Source organism: Xiphophorus couchianus, chromosome 17 (genome assembly GCF_001444195.1).
Source record: "Xiphophorus couchianus chromosome 17, X_couchianus-1.0, whole genome shotgun sequence".
NCBI classification, from domain to species: Eukaryota; Metazoa; Chordata; class Actinopteri; order Cyprinodontiformes; family Poeciliidae; genus Xiphophorus; species Xiphophorus couchianus.
In genome coordinates this window covers 15,013,643-15,031,533 of record NC_040244.1, presented here as the reverse complement: position 1 = coordinate 15,031,533, position 17,891 = coordinate 15,013,643, and the positions used below count along the sequence as shown (strand labels likewise).

General features: G+C 39.1%; 2 protein-coding genes across 6 annotated transcripts in view; one reads left to right on the top strand and one right to left on the bottom strand.

The window, feature by feature from the left end:
* slc13a4 (solute carrier family 13 member 4) overlaps positions 1 to 17,891 on the bottom strand; it is a 39,695-nt gene that overhangs the window by 14,308 nt on the left and 7,496 nt on the right. The window contains exons 1-5 of one of the 2 annotated variants that reach the window (XM_028044079.1): positions 15,529 to 15,681; positions 5,823 to 5,951; positions 2,242 to 2,378; positions 1,407 to 1,582; positions 621 to 684 (exon numbers count right to left, since the gene is read on the bottom strand). In XM_028044079.1, coding sequence (XP_027899880.1) covers positions 621 to 684; positions 1,407 to 1,582; positions 2,242 to 2,378; positions 5,823 to 5,951; positions 15,529 to 15,651 — 629 coding nt within the window. In that variant the 5' untranslated portion in view covers positions 15,652 to 15,681. Of the gene's footprint in view, positions 1 to 620; positions 685 to 1,406; positions 1,583 to 2,241; positions 2,379 to 5,822; positions 5,952 to 15,528; positions 15,682 to 17,891 lie in introns of those variants that run through there. The other variant, XM_028044080.1, reaches the window with a different exon arrangement.
* LOC114161052 (sushi domain-containing protein 3) overlaps positions 15,060 to 17,891 on the top strand; it is a 55,963-nt gene continuing 53,131 nt past the window's right edge. For 2 of the 4 annotated variants that reach the window (XM_028044106.1, XM_028044103.1), the window contains exon 1: positions 15,629 to 15,732. The gene's annotated coding sequence lies outside the window, so the exon portion shown is untranslated. Of the gene's footprint in view, positions 15,139 to 15,628; positions 15,733 to 17,891 lie in introns of those variants that run through there. The other 2 variants (XM_028044105.1, XM_028044104.1) reach the window with 2 other exon arrangements.

Here is a 17,891-nt window from a genome sequence, read left to right as displayed (position 1 = left end):
TGAATGCATGTCGATAGTTAATTATGAGACGAGAGCAAACTAATATTGATTAAAGTAAATTTCGCCATTAAAGATGTAATAAGTGACTAATAACATTTCAGAATAGGAACCAAAATATGCAGGAAGCCAATATATAATATAATATAATATGTTAGTATTCTGTCTACAAAGGGTAAGAAAATTGACTTCTATAGAGAGATAACATGTCTTGTAAAAGAGATTTTGTAAAAGTAACAGGAATTATTTGTTAAAGTAATTGTGAAAAATATTTGGTATGATTGTCAAACACCGCAGAATATGGTAAATCTATGTGTTTAAACAGCAATATAAATAGATATTAAAAAAAATAAATTATGATGGAAAATTTGGCTGTAGACAAAAGGGGACTTTTGCTTACAGCCAAGTTGGTTACAGCCATTATTGGTACACCTTCAATCATCTAAATAGGAAAAATAATCCAAATTGTACGCCTCTAGTAGCCACCACACAATATTAATTTTTGCTATAACTGAACCTAAATAAAACCTTGTAGAAATTCTAATGTTTTAGCATAAAGATGTTGAAAGCTAAAGAAGAAAGGCGAAGAGAGGAACATGTAAAACCAGACTCTGCACACATACTGTTCATTTTGATAGAGCAGCTCTAGCTGGTTCTTGTCCAGGTTCTCCTCTTTGGTTGAAACAGCTGCAATATGACAGAAAAAAAAATGATCAAAAAGGTTCTCTGCATCATGTTTACCTTCACACAGCTACAAAAAAAACAAAAAAAACTATTTGTCTGTTCTGAAAGAATTCTTCTGATTTGCTTTTGTTCACACCTAAGTGACAATGTTTCATCATTAAATGTCAGACAAAGATAACCAGGGTTATTTTCATTCAAAAATACATTTTCAGTTGAGGATGTCATCAATTGCTGTCAATTGGGGTAAAGTTGTTTTAGAAAACGGTTTCCCAAAAAAAAAAAAAACACTTTACTCCAAGAAGTGAAGAATCAGAAAACAATAGAAACTGTCTGTCCAGTTCGCTTCCTGCTTTTGGTCTGAGGTCCACTTGGCATTCATGTATGTATTCGAACCACAATACAGTTCACTTTAACCGAACTGAGACCTGTGATTGTAAGCAGACTAGAGTTAATGTTTTTGATCTGCGTCAGAGTTCAATTGTGCATTCACACCTCGGCAAACGAGCCGGACCTTCTGGACAAATGAGCTAGAGTTTGACTAAGGCAGACCAAACGAGGCTCATTTTTTTGAAAAGCGATTCCAGTACTCGCTCAGATTAGCTTTGCAAAATATTAAAATGAACTTGAAGATCTAAAACATCAGTAAAAGTTTACGAAATTTGTCAGGGGTAAAACTGTTTCACTGCGCTACACGCAGTGATGCGGAAACAAAAACGTGGACCCACCGCTGTCCTCCTCTGGAGCGTCGCCGGTCTCCGAGTCGTGGTGGGAGTCGGCCAGGCCGGTGCAGATGAGCTGCTGCAGGACGGCCTCGGCTATGGGCATCACCATGGCGGTGGTGGACGTGTTGCTGAGCCACATTGACAGGAAGACTGTGCAGCACATGAAGCCCAGCACCAACCTGAGCCGCAAGGTAAAATCATGTCCTGTTTTGTTTTTTATTATTCAAATGAACATATGGGACGTTCCCAAATGTTTTACTTATAGCTGCAGTATTATGTGTTTTCCAGCCACACTGTGGCATTTTATAGCACAATCAAATAACCACCTTCCTACCTTCAGTTATTGTAAAACGCTATGTACTCAAACATGACTTAAATGCAATTTCACTTTGTTATTTAACAGCTTGAAATTGGGCCTCTGTCTCTTTAAAAACTCCTGCTCTTTTTGAAGCTCCGCCCTCAGGACGTCATCACAACATGACGCCTCTATTAACCCTTTAACCCAATTTTTACCAGTGCTTCACTGAGAAGTAGTTCATATAATGAGCTCAGCGGATGTGAAGTTCCACCAAGTGTTTGCCAATTGCTACTGGCTATTTGCTCTGTGAGACGGAGGCTAGGAAGCTTGGAAACTGCAGCTCAGAGGAGGAGCGTTGTCTTGAAGGCGGAGCTAGGTCCAACCAGCTGTTTTGCACAGCTGAATGAGAAATCCTTTCATCTCCCAGGGCAAACACTTCAGTTATACCTTTGATGAGGGAATAACTTTATAACATGATGTAAAACTAACAAAATGCAACATAATACTGCCCCTTTAAAAAATCGGAGGTATATTACTCACATGCCAGGTTTTGCCCCTGCGATCATCACCATGCGCAGTGCGATGCGTTTGTGCAGGTTCCATTTCTCTATGGAGGCGGCCAGGCAGATGACTCCCATCAGCAGCAGAGTGGTGTCCTTACAGTACTCTGCCGCTACCTAAACACACACAAACATAACGAATGGTCATGTTAGTACCCAAAGCAGACGCTATTGAAACTGAATTATGGCCCAAAATTGCATTTCCCTCCCTTGTTGGGGTCGTCAGTTACAATTTACTGTTGTTCTTGTTAATCTGCTCCACTTCCCACCCACTGTGTTCATGGCTGTGTTAGCCCACATCGTCTAACCTCTCCCCTAATAAAACCAGACGGATTTTCTCCAGTCGCGCTGCATCAAATCAGACTTTTTATGTCTGTTCTGTTCACTACAAGCGGTACCAGTAGCACCGATCTTCACAGGGCATATGTAAATATAAAAAATAACAACAAGAAAAAACAAGGTACACCCCCTCTGAAGTGGAGGCATTTGATGTGAGGTGCATAAAAAAAATGTACTTGTAGGGCAAGTACTATAAGAAAACATGGCTGAGCATCGAAGCTAGCTAGCTAGCTAGCTAGGCAGCGACTAGTTAGCTATTTGCCGCCAAGCTAACTGGTTGTTTCACAGTTTTTCTACAAATTTGGATCCATTCTATTTTAAAATCTAAAACAGACTAATCCAACCTGAACTGAACAGAGGACTTTAATGTGACTAAAACTCCTGCAGCCAAAGTATTTACCTCAGCTAAAGAGCTGAATGTTAACAGTGGGGAGACAAAAAGACCAACTGCTCTTGATTAGCTATCATAAAACAGTGTTTGAGGAGGCACATTTATGGCTAAACATCTTAAACTGGTTTATGTTTCTGATAACTTGAAATACAGATAAAAAGCTAAAGTTCTGCTTTCACAATGGTGATGTTTATCCTATGAAAGTTGGAGGTGAAACAGCGCTCTGCTAAGAACTCCATTAGAAATACTAACATGAAGTGGTTTCTAGATGAGAAAAGGACAAAAAGAAACAAATCAAAAACAATGCAAAAACCAAAAATAAATCAATCTGAGGCCAGATCAAGAGCAGAATGAGTCTTGTACTCGCAGAGAGGATCTGGCAAGTATACATATTTATTTTACTAATCTGGCACAATTTCAATAAAATTCAAATTCAAAAAGACTGCATTCATCTCAGAGGGGAATTAAATGTTATTGTAAGAAGGATTTTCTGCAGCACACAGTATTACAGCGGTTTGGAAGAAGCCTCTGACTGAAAACACTTTTGTTGTTTAATTCTTCACAAAAATCCTCCAGATGTTCCACAGTCGTACCCAAATCAGAAATAACTTTGTTTTTGTTTAGTTTAGTTTTTTAGCATCTTTAAGTCCTTCGTACTGATATTGCTGCCACAACAAACTTAAAGAACATATACAGCCTCTCGCTAGAGGGAAATTAACGGCTTTCTGATGGGATAAGATTTACTTTTTGTGTTAAGTTTAATTTAATTAGGAAAGTTACTACAGAGATAAGCTGCAATATAGATAAAAAAAAACCTCTAACAATTGTAAATGATTTCCAAAAAGGGACGAAATGAACTAAGTTTAAAAAAATACATAATTAATTAAATGTACCATAAAATGAAAAAATAAAGTTGAATTAAATTCACAGACTTTCTTTAAATATTTAAACAATTTATTTGAGAATATATTAAATATATCCACCAGTTTTACAATGAATTGTTCTACTTTATCCGCCATATAGTCCGGATGATGGCCATAGCCCCTCCCACAGCCCCGCCTCTCGATGTAAATGAGCGAGTTCGACAGATGGTGATTTCATGTTGATGCAGCAAGAATAGGAACCATAAAATAATTAACTATATATTTAATTACTTATATGCATTTTAACAATTTAATGACGTAAAAATGTCGCCTATTAAATAACTTCATTAAACACCTATTTATTTCATGGTATATTTAATTATGATTTAATGGTATTTTGGTTCCATTTTGTCCCTTCGTATTGATTTGCCCAGCTATACTGGTTAGCTTAATATTGACGTGGCTGCAATATGGCAAAAGAGAGAATCTACCCAATTTTGAATTAACATTAAACTAATAGGACTGATGTACACTGAAAAAGTGAAGCAAGAATCCAATTGAAACAGAACAAAAGAATTGTAAACGGTCAGAAAGGATTATAATATATTCTCTCCTTGTTCTCGCTGTACTTTTAATACGGCTCTCTAAACCGTAGAAACCTCCAACAACGAGGTCAAGGTTTCCGCTAATGCTACTCCCATCAGCTGCAGCTAACAGGAGGTAAAGCTCAAACGTAGAGGACAATAACAGACTTGAAATGTTGCATAAATCTCTGCTGGCATATTTTTAGAAAATACTTGAAAGAGATTACAGTGTTGCAGATTTTTCACCGCTTGGAGAAGAGCCAGCCCGGCCACACGAGGCGTTCGGATCAAAGTTTATGTTCGGCTAATGAGGATTGTGAAGAGCAAAGGAAAGTTGGTATGAGAACAACTAATATGATCATCTTTCACTATTTGTCCCGTGTTTATGTAACTAATTAGGGTTAGTTAGTTAGTTAGTTAGTTAGTTAGTATGATAGACTCTAAGTCAGATAGATAAATATGAAAAAGAAAATTCTATCAGTGCATGTAAATGCACTGAATTGTTGGAAGATAGAAAAACCTTTCACCAAAATTCTTTCTGATCTGGTTTCATTAAGAACACTGGAAAAACCAAACAGCTGCACATTCATATCAAATCAATAAATTTCTTAATTGTGTGATACCTCTCTTCCGTTCAAGTGTCTTAACTCTCTTCCTATTGTCCATCCTTCCTTCCTTCCTAGTGTCCTACCTTCCCTCCTGTTCTTCTTACATGCTTCCTAGAGTTCTTCACTTCCTAAAGTCACTCCTTTCCTCCTACTGTCTTTCATATTGCCTTTCCTTCCTTCCCAAATTCTCTTCTTCAGGAAGTCAACTATATATTTAACTGCCTAGTAAAATAGGCAGTAAAAGAAGGAAGTGCTCTTCTTTCCTTCTCCCTTAGCGTCCTTCCTTTCCTCCTTCCTAGTGTTCTTCCTTGCTTTCTAGTGTCCTTCATATCGTCTTTCCTTCCTTCCTAAAGCCCTTCTACCTAGAGTTCTTCATAAAGTGCTTCAGTCCTTCAAAGTGTGGTTCCTTAATTTCTAGTGATGTTGGTCATGTTCTTCCTTCCTTGTGTCCTCCCTTTCTTCCTGAAGTCCCTTCTTCCATCCTAGTGTCAGTTTCCTTCCTTCCTTCCTTTCTCCCCCCCCCCCGTCACTCCAGCCTGCAGTTTTACTGGCCCGCCCACAATGGAAATATCTGCCAAAAAACTCATTGTGTGAACTTATGTATTTTGTTTTAAGCTGAATGTTAAGAACTGAGAGCTCTGGAAGACTGAGGGTTGACATTTTCCTTTCCACAAAAGCCTGAGAGAAAAGAAGCTCCAGCTGGTTGTGTGTGTGTGTGTGTGTGTGTGTGGTGGGGGGGGGGGGGGGGGGGGGAGAGAGAGGATCTTTAGCCTCACCTCGCTGGACTTGAGAACGCCAAAGAGAGGATAGAGGAATGCCGGGACCAGGGCAGCGGCCCCCAGGGGGACGGCCTCCGACACCCAGTAGACTGCTGTCACCATCAACACATACGCACAGCAAGCTTCCTGTGAACCAGAAAACAATCCATTAGATCCACGTAGAATGTAGAAACAGCAGTTATTGTAATGTTAAGCAATAAGAAGAGTGGAGAAATTAGAGTTCCTCATCCAAGCTGTAGATTATTTTAAATTATTATTTCATTCTAATATTACAGATGCCAACATGCAGGCTTCTCATAGGCTAGCACTGGGTTGAAACATTAGCATGGATGTTAGCAGGCTCTTCAGCCCTAAAAACTGACTCCAAGTCTCATATTTTTAAGACGCCAGGATTACTAATTACTCTCATCGATCTTGCAGAAGACAGTTGTTCTTCATTAAATGAATAACATCTGAAGTAAATGCTATATTTAGTATTTAGTGTTAAACATGGGCAGTCACATGCTTTGTAAGCTGGAAATTTTATGTAAAAGAAGCGTTGAGTCTAATATCTTGATGTGGGTCAGTTAATCTTAAATTAATAAACTCAGGGGAGGAGGAATTAGCTACCGGACTCAGGCGTGGGGCATGTCCAGACCAGTTTCAATCTTACACCTTCTCTAAACACTGACTCCGAAAAAAATCACAGCATAAATCACCTGTTAGGAACAAGACAACTTTTGAAAACTTCAGTGCAGAAATCTAGGTGTAAGATCACGCTATTGCTCGACATGTTAGGTGAGGATCAAAAAAAGATATTTCCAAGTGATATTTCCAATCTGTGACATACAGAAGCATGGTAGTAGACTCGTTATGGTCTGGGTTCGCTTTGGGATGCACCAATTGGCAAGAATTATCTGCTGTTGTTCCTTGATCATCGCCAAGCTTCAGTTCCTGTCCTTTCCAACACTACAGGTCTTTAATACATACAGCCTTGGAACGCTAAGGGCAAACCTCACTAAGAGATTTTCTACAACCAAGTACCTACAGAGAGTAAATGGTAACTGGCCTGTACTCGCATAATGCTTCATCAAGCCTAGAGGACCCCAAAGCATGTCACAGTACAGTCATTCACACATTCATGCTGATGGTGGTGAGCTACTGGACAGTAGTCATAGCTGCCCTGGGGCAGTGTGGCAGTAAGACAGGTAGCCAAAATCCATCAAAGACATCTATCATGAAAGACCCTGGCAGCGTAACAGCCAGGTCAAGCTAGAAGAATTGAGTCACTGACATCAAGACAATAAAGCCTCCAATGCCTTTAGGGTTTGACCCTACGTCTAGCACCCCAAGACTGTAGTTAGGGACTGACGAGTGTCTCAGCCTCCATCAAGTACAAAGATCCCAGAGTACACAAAAAGAGATGGTAATGAACTAATGTACTGCAGGAAGATGTCTGAGAGCAACTGTTAGTGAAGATATGCCTTTTATGGCACATTGCTGACAATGACAAGACCTGCCTGTCCAGCTTACAAAGACTCAGCACAGAACAGAGATCAAAATCTACCACACCAGTAAGCCCACAAATCCACACCACACAAAGACGCAACTGAGACAATCCAGGACTTAAAAGCAGGATAAGTAAGGTGCTGTCAGACAAAGGGTCAAGGGAACTTCATAACCAGGTGGCTGGAAAGGAGGACCAGACCTGCATGAGCATCGGCTGGAGCCGCCACAGTGAAAGTTGTGGACTTCACCAAGAGTGGCTGAGAATGGTAGTGGCTAAGACTTCCTGATCAAAGCAATAATCTATTGGGTGTTGAGGGAGTGCCCAATTTAAAGAGGGTAGTAATGTTAGACATAGTGATCCAAAGCAAAGACATCATCATAAACAAGGTACATGAGAAGCTTGAGAATATCAAAGACTCTGTCACTGGAGCCCAAACTGGGAGAATGGCATCAGCAGAACCCAGGAGTGACCTCTGAGCTCTCTGTCCAGAAGGCTACAGTCCAACAATACTACGCAGAAAGTTTCAGGCCTCTGTTAGGGGAGCTGAAGTGGAACAAAGCGAATGCACAGCAGTTCCCTTCAGTCACAGACAAATTCACAGACGGTACTAAGATATTGTTTCCCAACCATGTTCCCTGGGGAACACCATCCTGCAAGGTCTGCTTCACTATTTAGGCTGTTCTGGTGCTACATAATCAACTTCTATAAACACCTAACTGAAAAATGTAAATGGACTAAAAACAACAACAACAACCTCGAAGCAAAACATAAAACTTTGAGGAAAGACAGGTAGAAAGACCACAAGGTGAAAAAATGGCAAAAGGAAGAAATAAAAAAGATGGAGGTAGAAAGGAAAGACAATAAAAGTGGAAAGAAATCAAAAAAGGACAAAAAAAATGAAGGACCAGGAAGATTTTAAACAACTTAGGAAGGAGAAGAATGAACGACCAGAAAGAAAGGAAGGAATGACGAAAAGAAGTAAGGAAGAGAGAACTGGAGGAAGAGCACAAAGAAGTAACTTGTATACTAAAGGACAAAAGGAAGGAGGAAAGACTCATGGAAAGTAGATAAGGAAGGAACATAACTCTTAGACAAAGGGTATTGAAATGAAGCTTTAAAAAATTAAATTTTCATGCACTAAGCTCTCTTTCCACACTTTGCTTTATTTATTTTCATGTTCTAGATCTAGAAAATAATAAACTCAAATTCCAGACATTCAGACTGCAAAGGAAGCATCAATCACTCTTACATCCAAAGCATTTTTACACGCCTGACCGACTGTAGGGCTCCAACCGACCGTCCAGATGGCAAACAGCCACTTCCTTTACAGCATTTTCAAAACCCACCATAACCAGGGCTGCAGTCGGTCTGGCTTCCTTTAGATTTCCTCGTGTTTCACTTCAAACTTTCTCTGAGCCGGGCGGCGCGGTGACACAGTGTGCTTCCTTCCGCATGCGGCATTAGCCCCGCACAGACTTAGCTTTAACCGTCACCACCGTCAAGGATTAGGATAATGTGAGCTTGTTCTGAGATTTCAGGGAGCTTTTCAACAACCACCCATTATCAGAGAGTTCTGTTCTTTTTAAGTAATTATGAAAAGTGTTAAAAACATCTGGTAAGCCCGATTAGCTGTTAAAAATGGCTGTAATCTGACCGTTAATGTTTGGGAAATTAGCCAAAGTTGGGCGGAGGTTTCTTTCGCCGTTCTTCGCTTCATTCATTTATACGCTAAATAAATTTTTTTTAAAACATCGTTACAGTTCACAACATTTTTAATTTCTGAAAGATCGTCTGAAACCAAATCCATACTTATTCACATCCCTTCACATTTCTTCTTACCGACACACTTAAAAGCATTTTATTAGGATTTTAGGTTCTAGAGTACCATGTGGTTATAAACTGGAAGGAAAATGGAACATGGTTTTAAGAAACAAACAGCTAAAAAGTGTCATAAACTTGTTTCCAACCCTAAAAAACAACTTTTTTTCTGTTTCTTTTTTACACTGTAGTTTATTTTAAGGTATTACAATAAAGGGGCTAAACACAAACAAACACCACACTTTTCAGATTTTATTGCTAAAAATGTATATTATGTTGTTCCTCTTCACAAATATCAACCAGGACTGCAAGTGTGGTCAACCTAAGAAATATTCTGACAAAATGATTATCGATCCATCTCCGAGCCGTCTGCAGAGTTCAGGAATCTAAAATCTCTCCTGTCGACTTTTAGCCTTAAAAGAGCTCAGATGATCTCCGGGCGTTAGAAAAAAAATTAGCTGAAAACAAAACAAGGAGATTGGAGCTCAGAAGCGTCCTCGCACGCAAATGTGCAACTAAACTGTAAATCACTTCTAAACGCAGCCCAGACTTACAAAGACTTTGTTTTTGGCAGCGCTCCTCTCTTTTGTTCCGAGTCTTGACACGTGAATCAGGAAGAAATGTTCAAAGAAGAAAGGAAAGATGCCACACACACACAAAAACACATAGAAAATGGAAACAGACACAGGAGGTTGATTAGCAGTCACTGATAATTGATTATTGGCCCCGATTACTGATCTACGATCTTCTATTATCATTTAGTTGATCTGCTTTAGTGTCCTGACACATCTCAGTATAAAGTCTGATTACAGTAAAGGTTAGATACCGGCCAACGAATAGAAAGTCGCTTTCAACTTAAAATTCTTAGTCCTACGAAGATAAAAGATAAATGCATCAATACAATTTTCCTTAAAGCAAACTTTTCAGACAGGACATGATTTGTAGCTTAAAATTCCACAACTCTGATCCCGATATACATGTCCTTTTCAAAAAGGAAGAGCATCAATAGGGATGTATTTCAAAGACAAGACGAGATTTCATCTTCCATGAAATCCTCTAGCTTCCTCACGTTGAACACACTTTTCAACACGGCAGACAGAAAGTAGCTATAAATGGTTTCCCTGCTAACAAAAACTGTTTCTTTGGAATGCAACCTATAACCTTGAAAAGGGTGGAGGGTGTTCTCCGAAAACTACATCAAACCAAACTATTCCCATGTGAACATCCCATTGATTATCTCATCAGCCAACTGAATGACAGTCGGCTGATGAGGAAATAGGAACAAAGGAAAACACACATTGGTTTAAAGGCCTGCGAGTGATGAAATCGAGGATACACTGTTTCAGTCTGTGTGCAAAACCAGATAAGAAGACGCCTGACAAAAGATAGCAGGCAAGCTCACGTTGAAAGGCCAAACACTTAAGATATCACTGAGACTGGACTTTTGAGATAAAAAGTAGTGGAGGTTATACTACATCAGGGTAGCTTCCTTTGTTTAATGAAATACTGGAGCCATCCAGTCTGATATTTTCACATTTTTAGTCCTATAGCTGAGAAAGCAGAGAGAGCGCAGACATGCCGATAATCCACACAAATGCTTTCCTGGTGTTACACCAAACTGAAGACCCTAATTTAGGGAATCAACACCATTCTGGATTTTTTAAAAAACATATACATATTTTCCTCTTCTTTAAAAGAATTTGTGGGACATTTTTTTTTACAGTACTATTAAACCTGATTTATGCTGACCACACCGCACACCTCTGAAACTTTGCAAACACCCGGATGGTTCTGTGCGGAAAAACATGGCAGACGAGCAACAGCTTCTATTGGTGGAAGTTCACAAAGACAGGCATCTTCCCATAAAGACCACCACACCATGTTACTACTAACAGCTATGTTTTTTTATTAACTTTTTTTTTTTTAACTTCTAAACATGTTGCACAGAGTTCTACATTTGCCATACATTGCCCCCCCCAGAGTCTATCAGAATATGGGCTAAAATGAAACGAGCCACGCAGGACATAAATACTTATTTGCTTTTTCGTGCGGAATGTACTGTACATGTGTCGAGCAGATATCAACATTTAGGTGACAATTAAATACATTTAAACGCAAAATGAGGACCATGAAGTTTTAAACGATTTCAATGCGCTAGCTTAATGAGGCTCACTGGAATTGGTGTGTGCTGTAAGCCACACTGTGGGGAGTAGGGCAAAAACATCTTAATCAGCAATAAAATGTCTTCAGCATCCCTCTCGCTCCAAATTTGACTTCTCCGTATTTGGAAGCGTGGCCAACGCGGACTGAATGGCTTCATTCACTTCCTCCACTGCCATTACCAAACTGCGACACTATTCAGGCAGACTACAATTCTAAAACAATATGAAAAATTGACATCACTGTTTACAACTTATCCTTCTGACCCAGTTGAAATTTAGCCGGAGAAATCCCTGATGGAGCGCTAAAGAGAGATGAGAACCGAGCGGAACTGAGCAGGAAGGCGACGGCTAGGCTAGGTTAGCCAACCTCGCTAGGCTTGAAAAGGCGTTGGAGAAGACTCTACTGCTTTTAAAATGGTTTGTGTGGCAGAGTTTTTGATCATGCAAAACTATTATTTAAAAGAGTAAGTGACAGAATGGCAGAAAAGACAGGAATGATATATAAAAACTGTGACGATACTGCAACGGCTAACGTTAGAAGCTACAAACGCTGAAGTTGCCGTTTTTAAAATGGACTGAATTTGTTCTGTTTTGCCTTACAACCCGAAATACTTAGACCATGCTCGAATGGGTTTATTCTACAGTGAAAACAGAAAAGTAAAACAACAATTTGAAATCTACAACATCTCATTTGTATGTTTCAGAAAACAAAGAAGGGAATGTTAGCAATGCCGTGTTGGCATTTGGACCAGTCAGGTTGTACAAACCCACGAATTGCGACATTTAGAGTGGTGAAGCCTGTACTGCACTATTTTTACACTAATAACGGATTTACAGAACTTATTTATGAAAACAAAAAATTAAATTAAATTAAATAAATTGGACTTTGTTTTACAAAAAATTCTGCTAAAAGTCTTGTTTCGAGTCATTTTCTCAACACCAATAATGTGTTGAGAATTATTGGTATAGAATAGGATGACTCGATTTCTCATAGAATCATCCTATTCTATGAGAAATATACATCATCCCTATCTTTATTTAACTTTAAATATAGGATTACATTAAAGTTAAGCAGGCCACAACTAATTTCTAACATCTGATGACACAAAAATCGAGCATCAAGTGCTTGTTCTTTGATTCTGTGTCTCTTTGACCTGCCCTGTCTGCATCCTATAGATGTTCTGTTCTTCTGCAGCTGGACACAGTACCACTCCAAACACACACACTCACACCCACACACACGTGCGCGCACACACACACACAGAGGAAGGATCGTTCTGAACCACTGTCGCATTCCTGACGCAGTCTGAGGTCCCCGCTGTCGTAACGAAGCCACGTGGGGGCCAAAATCCAGCATGGAGGTGGGTTGATTATGTAACTTAATTGCGTGGATTGTTTCTCCCCCATCCCCCTTTGTGATGAAGTTGTTGGGGTTTTTTTCAACTTTGTGCTTTAATGGCCACAGCCTGCAGCCGTCACTCGAGCCAAGCATCCAACGCCGCTGACGTAACAACATGGACGTTGGGCAATAAAGTTCGACAACCAGGACACCTGCTGTATAGTAGATCCCTTAAACTGTAAAAAGCCTTAATGTGGACTCATCTACTCTCACCAGCAGAATCTCACTGTAAAAAAAAAAAAAAAAAAAAAAAGAGTACTTTCATCTAACGAGGGGAGAAAAATCTTATATTAAGAAGAAACTGTTTTTAACTTCAGCAGTCCCTTAAAATTATCAATAAACCATATTTTCAAATGTTGCTTTACTCTCTAATTTAATTAAAGCTACTACACTCTTCAAAATGGGAAAGACTCCAAACATGCAACACCAGCAGGCAGCTGTGTAAAACATGGCCAACGTGGAACATGCACAGTCCAGGGTTTCCCTCGGTGTATTCTAAGCCTGGCGGGTCACCAGGCTTCACTTGACCATAACCACTGGGCTTAGCAGGTTTTCTGGGGTAAAACCCTGCAGACAGTGGATGAGAAGAAGGGAATAAAAATCTGCAAAGGTTTCTGTTACTCACTGAGTGACATCGGGATTCTTCATAACCAGCCATAGATGCTATTTATGCCAAATTATTTCAAAGACAAAAAAACTGGGAACATGTTTGACCACATGCTCAGTGCTTTGGCAGATTATTTTGACATTTTTCCAGTTTGAGCAGCAGGAAGTGATGAGCAGTTATTTTTTTTGTTTGTTTGTTTTTTTTTTAAACAGTGAACTTTACGTGTAATTATTACGACAGAGTTCTAACATTTTAAACCAAAAAGCCAGAAAATATTTGGGGGGCATGACCCATCCGGACAAGGCGAGAAGACAAACAACTGAAAACGTAGTCAAACCCAGTCGTTGTCGCCATGGCAACATTTTCTTTTTAATCTAGATAGTCTGTCTTGACTTCATTTTAGATCATCTGTGCAGCAAGATAAGTAAAATACATTTCATACAGAAATATAAAGTCATATTTTATATAAAATGCAGTATCTGCAATAACTATGCTAACTTAATGCAGCTGTTGGTTTACTTCCAGTAAGATTTTTTTTTTATGCAACTGCATCTGGATCCGCATAACTAGCTGAACTACAGCATGAAAGCCGAAATATATCAACCCTACAACCGAATGTGCATCATGAACACCACAAACTGTGACAATCCTTTGTGCATTTTGAGATTTTTTTCAGTTCGCCTTCTCATTCCTGCTTTTCAATTAATTCAGATTTACTCCATACTTGGACTTTAAGTTGTTCTAATTAAAACCGGTTTGACATGAACTCCATCATGGACAGCCGGCAGTGACGTGATCATTTGACGAAATTTGGAAATATAGTTGCGCAAAATATTCTTAAAGTTCCTAAATTATAATTCAATAAAATAGTCATGGAAATTAATTTCAATTTTAATCGCATATATAAATGTATATTTATTTATGTCCTGCTCAAAAGTACAGGATGAAATAATTGCTTTCTATTGGATGGATGGATGGATGGATGGATGCTTTTGTTGCTGAAAACAAAATTCATCAACAAATCTATTTTGAAATAAAGAAATTCTTGACTGTGTTTTCAGGAAAACATATTTGTCATTTTTGTCATAAAATCTCTTGAGTTTCTCTTCTGTGGAACAATAAAGGCCATTTCTAACAGATAGATTAAATAACTGTCTTTTTATAAGCATCAACATCAGATCTACATATAAACGACCCAGAGCTACATACAACATTTCCTCAACAAAGTCCAGTTCAAATCCAATAACACAGCCCAGTTCTAACACAGTGCAGTAATGTATGGAAAAGTTTGTCTAAACTCTGGAAGCTGGTTAATGTTATCAGAAATTCCCTTTGATTGAATTTCTCATCGTTTCAGATAAACGACTTTCATGACAGCGAGGAGTTTTTCTGTTCCAAACGGTCTGCAGTAGGAGTCAGCATCAGTCAGAACTCCTTACTGAATCGACCCATTTTTAACCAAACCAGATCCATCTCTTCTGGAACAAAGTCTGAAAATCTGTCAGGAATTTTTAACAAGAATTCTTCTTTATTTAAAAAGAAGAAAAGGCAAATATTTGCCTAAATAAGCTCAAGTTTTTGCTCAGAACTGATCTCCATCTCATCACCATGTGGCGATGTCTCCCCTCAACACACACACACACACAAAACTCATCAGCTGAGGAGTGGGACAGCGCAGGACAAACAGAGGGACAGTGTGCCTTTTGATTGATTCTCTTTCTCTCTCTCTCTCACTCACACACACACACACACACACACACACTCACAGAAACGGAGCTCCCATCAGGACTGTGGAGCCATGTCCAGCCACCAGGAGGAACACACACAGGCAGCAGCAGGTAGTTATCAAATCCTAGATTATGGATTTATTGAGATTTAATAACCTAAACCAGCTTAAACTTAATTCCACAGGAATTTGCTAAATGTTACATTCCTCAACTTTAATATTCTCATGTTACTAATTCTGATCAGTCATTCGGTGTATATATTAGACGTTCATCCACTTATGGTCACCTTCCTAATTTAAATCACCATTTTTTCCCTTTCCAGAAGATGTTTTAGGCCAAAAAAAAAACACAAACAATTTAATTAATAAACACTTTTGGCACAAAATGCCTTAGGCCACTATTTTAGGAAGGCGACGATATGCAAACGCACGCTTTTATTTTGAAAAGCCCCACATGTTTGGATGCTTTTGAGGGTAAAGTGGTGTACCGAGCCGTACTCACGCTGGTGGGGTGGACCAGCGGCAGCGGCAGCAGCGACAGCGGGATGAACACCACCACGATCAGTTTCCTGGCCCTCCACAGCTTCCTGAACACGTCCATCCTGGCTGCGGCCTCCAGCCTCATGGGGCACCCGGAACTCTGGCTCGGAGCGGACACGGGTCGGCGGGAAACCGGGCGTGAGGGAATCACCAGCCGGCCGACGAGGTGAGCCTGGGTCCGCCTGAGGGAGCGCAAAGTTCTGGTTCGGCTGTGCGCATTTACGCACAAGAATCCAGGCGGCAGCGGCTGGTCCTGCGTGTTTCCACAGTGAGGTGAGATGAGAGGAGAGGGCTAGTCAAGTTCCTCCAGCTTTCCTTCCTTGGGTCTGGCGCTCAGGTGAAGCTGCGGGAGTTTTTATCGGGCTGCATAGGTATGCTAATTAGCTTCCATGTTGCCCCACCTTCATTGGCTGAGACCTCACCAATCAGGGTGGCTGGAAAGGTTTGATGAAGGCAGTGTGCAAGATCTCCAGATTAATTAGGCTAATGCAGATGGACGCTACTTTAGGATTACATTAACATATATATATTCTTTTACAATTATAACTTAAAGGGAAAATGTTAGATATAACACGTGTTTTTTTCCTCTTTCATTTTAATATTGTTATTACATTGTGACTTTTTACTCCAGAGCAGATCCACTTATTAAACTTTGCTAAATACAGCAAGATTTAAAAAAAAAAGAAAAAAAGAAAGTTCTTGTTTTTGTTGCCAAGAGGAATCTATAGACATTTTAATAACCAACAAAATATAAGAACAAAAAACTTAGTTTAAAATAGTTAGTAAACCAACTATATCTTATATTGACCCCTCCCCCCCCCCACTTATAATAATTTGTTGTTTTTTACTTTTTTTCATAAAATATTACATGTCACATTTATTGCTGGGCAGGTAAAATGAATTTATACCAAAATTATTTTTGCATTTTCAAAGATACATGATTTTAACTTGCAGTTGAAGAGGTTTGGACACCACTGACTAAGATTGTTGTATTTTTACAAGTTAAGTTTGTTTGAATGAGGTATATTTGAAGTTCAAAGTGGCTTTAAGCTCTGCTGCAGAACTGAGAAGTTTGTCAGATTATGAGATGTGTTGACAGTTTTAGCAAAGAAGGGATTTGTTGAAGTTTTTTGTACATTGGGCAAAAAAAAAAAGATCTTTGATTGCGATATAGATAGTCCAAGAAATCTGAGAAGTTATTCAGACAAAGCAAACGCTGAAGATTACAAACTTTCAACCTGGAGGCAGAGAACTGAAATAAATTCTTCCTCAGAAAGAAAATGCAGCTACATTTAAGATTTGATGCTGTTTTGTCGTAGAATACCTCAGTTATACGGTGGCATCTGTGTTTGACGGATGGTCAAAATACATTTTATACAGTTATTTTATTGAAAAACAGTAGGACTAACAATCAGAAATAAGTTCAATGTTTTCACATTCAGTGGTGACATCAAGAGCCCACATTTAAAGAATGTGGGCTCCAGTCACATATGTAATCAGTTTTATTACATGACATTGGATTTTTTTTTTTTAAAGATTTTATAAAAAATGAAACTACATACATCAGCAGGTATGAAGTGATGCATTGTAGGTTTAATTCGTCCTCAATACCAATAACTCCGTGTTGTATAACTTCACAATTTTCAAATATCTTTTATAAATGTTGCTAAATTCATAACAATCCTAAATTAATACAACTCACATGATTTGGCATTTTATTGTACAGTACAATATTTGTGAAATACGCATTCAAGGAAAAAAAAAGGAAAATAAAAATCTTTAGCTGCGCCCCGTAAAATTGTCGCCCTGGGCCTCCGCCTCTGTCAGCCCTTTATAAAGTCTGACCCAGGCAGCAGAGCAAAGGAAGCAGTCAGAGTGGATGGTGAAAATGAATGGAGATAAATGCTGAGTTTGTTCTATTTTGATTTGATCGATTGATAAGTTTTCTGTTGCTTTGGAACAGAAAACGTCCAAAACTAATCTGCTAATGGCAGAATTCGTCTGCCATTAGCAGATGAATCCCTAATGGCAACAATAACACATCTTTAAAAATAAGGAAAAACACACATAATATCCAACCACGGGAGCAGAAAATCTATTCTAACCTGTTCTCCAAAACCAGAGAGAAATCTCGCCTCAAAATGCAGGATTGTATCCAGTGGAATGGTACTGCCCTCTGGTGGATAAACAGCGTCAGTGCAGGAAGGTACGTTTTTTTTTTCCCAGTCTAATGTTCCTGCTGGCAGCTAAAAACTTTCATCAAATTCATCTCAACGAAATTTGCTTTGTTATTTATTTACTTATTTCTTTATCTTCTGGACTATT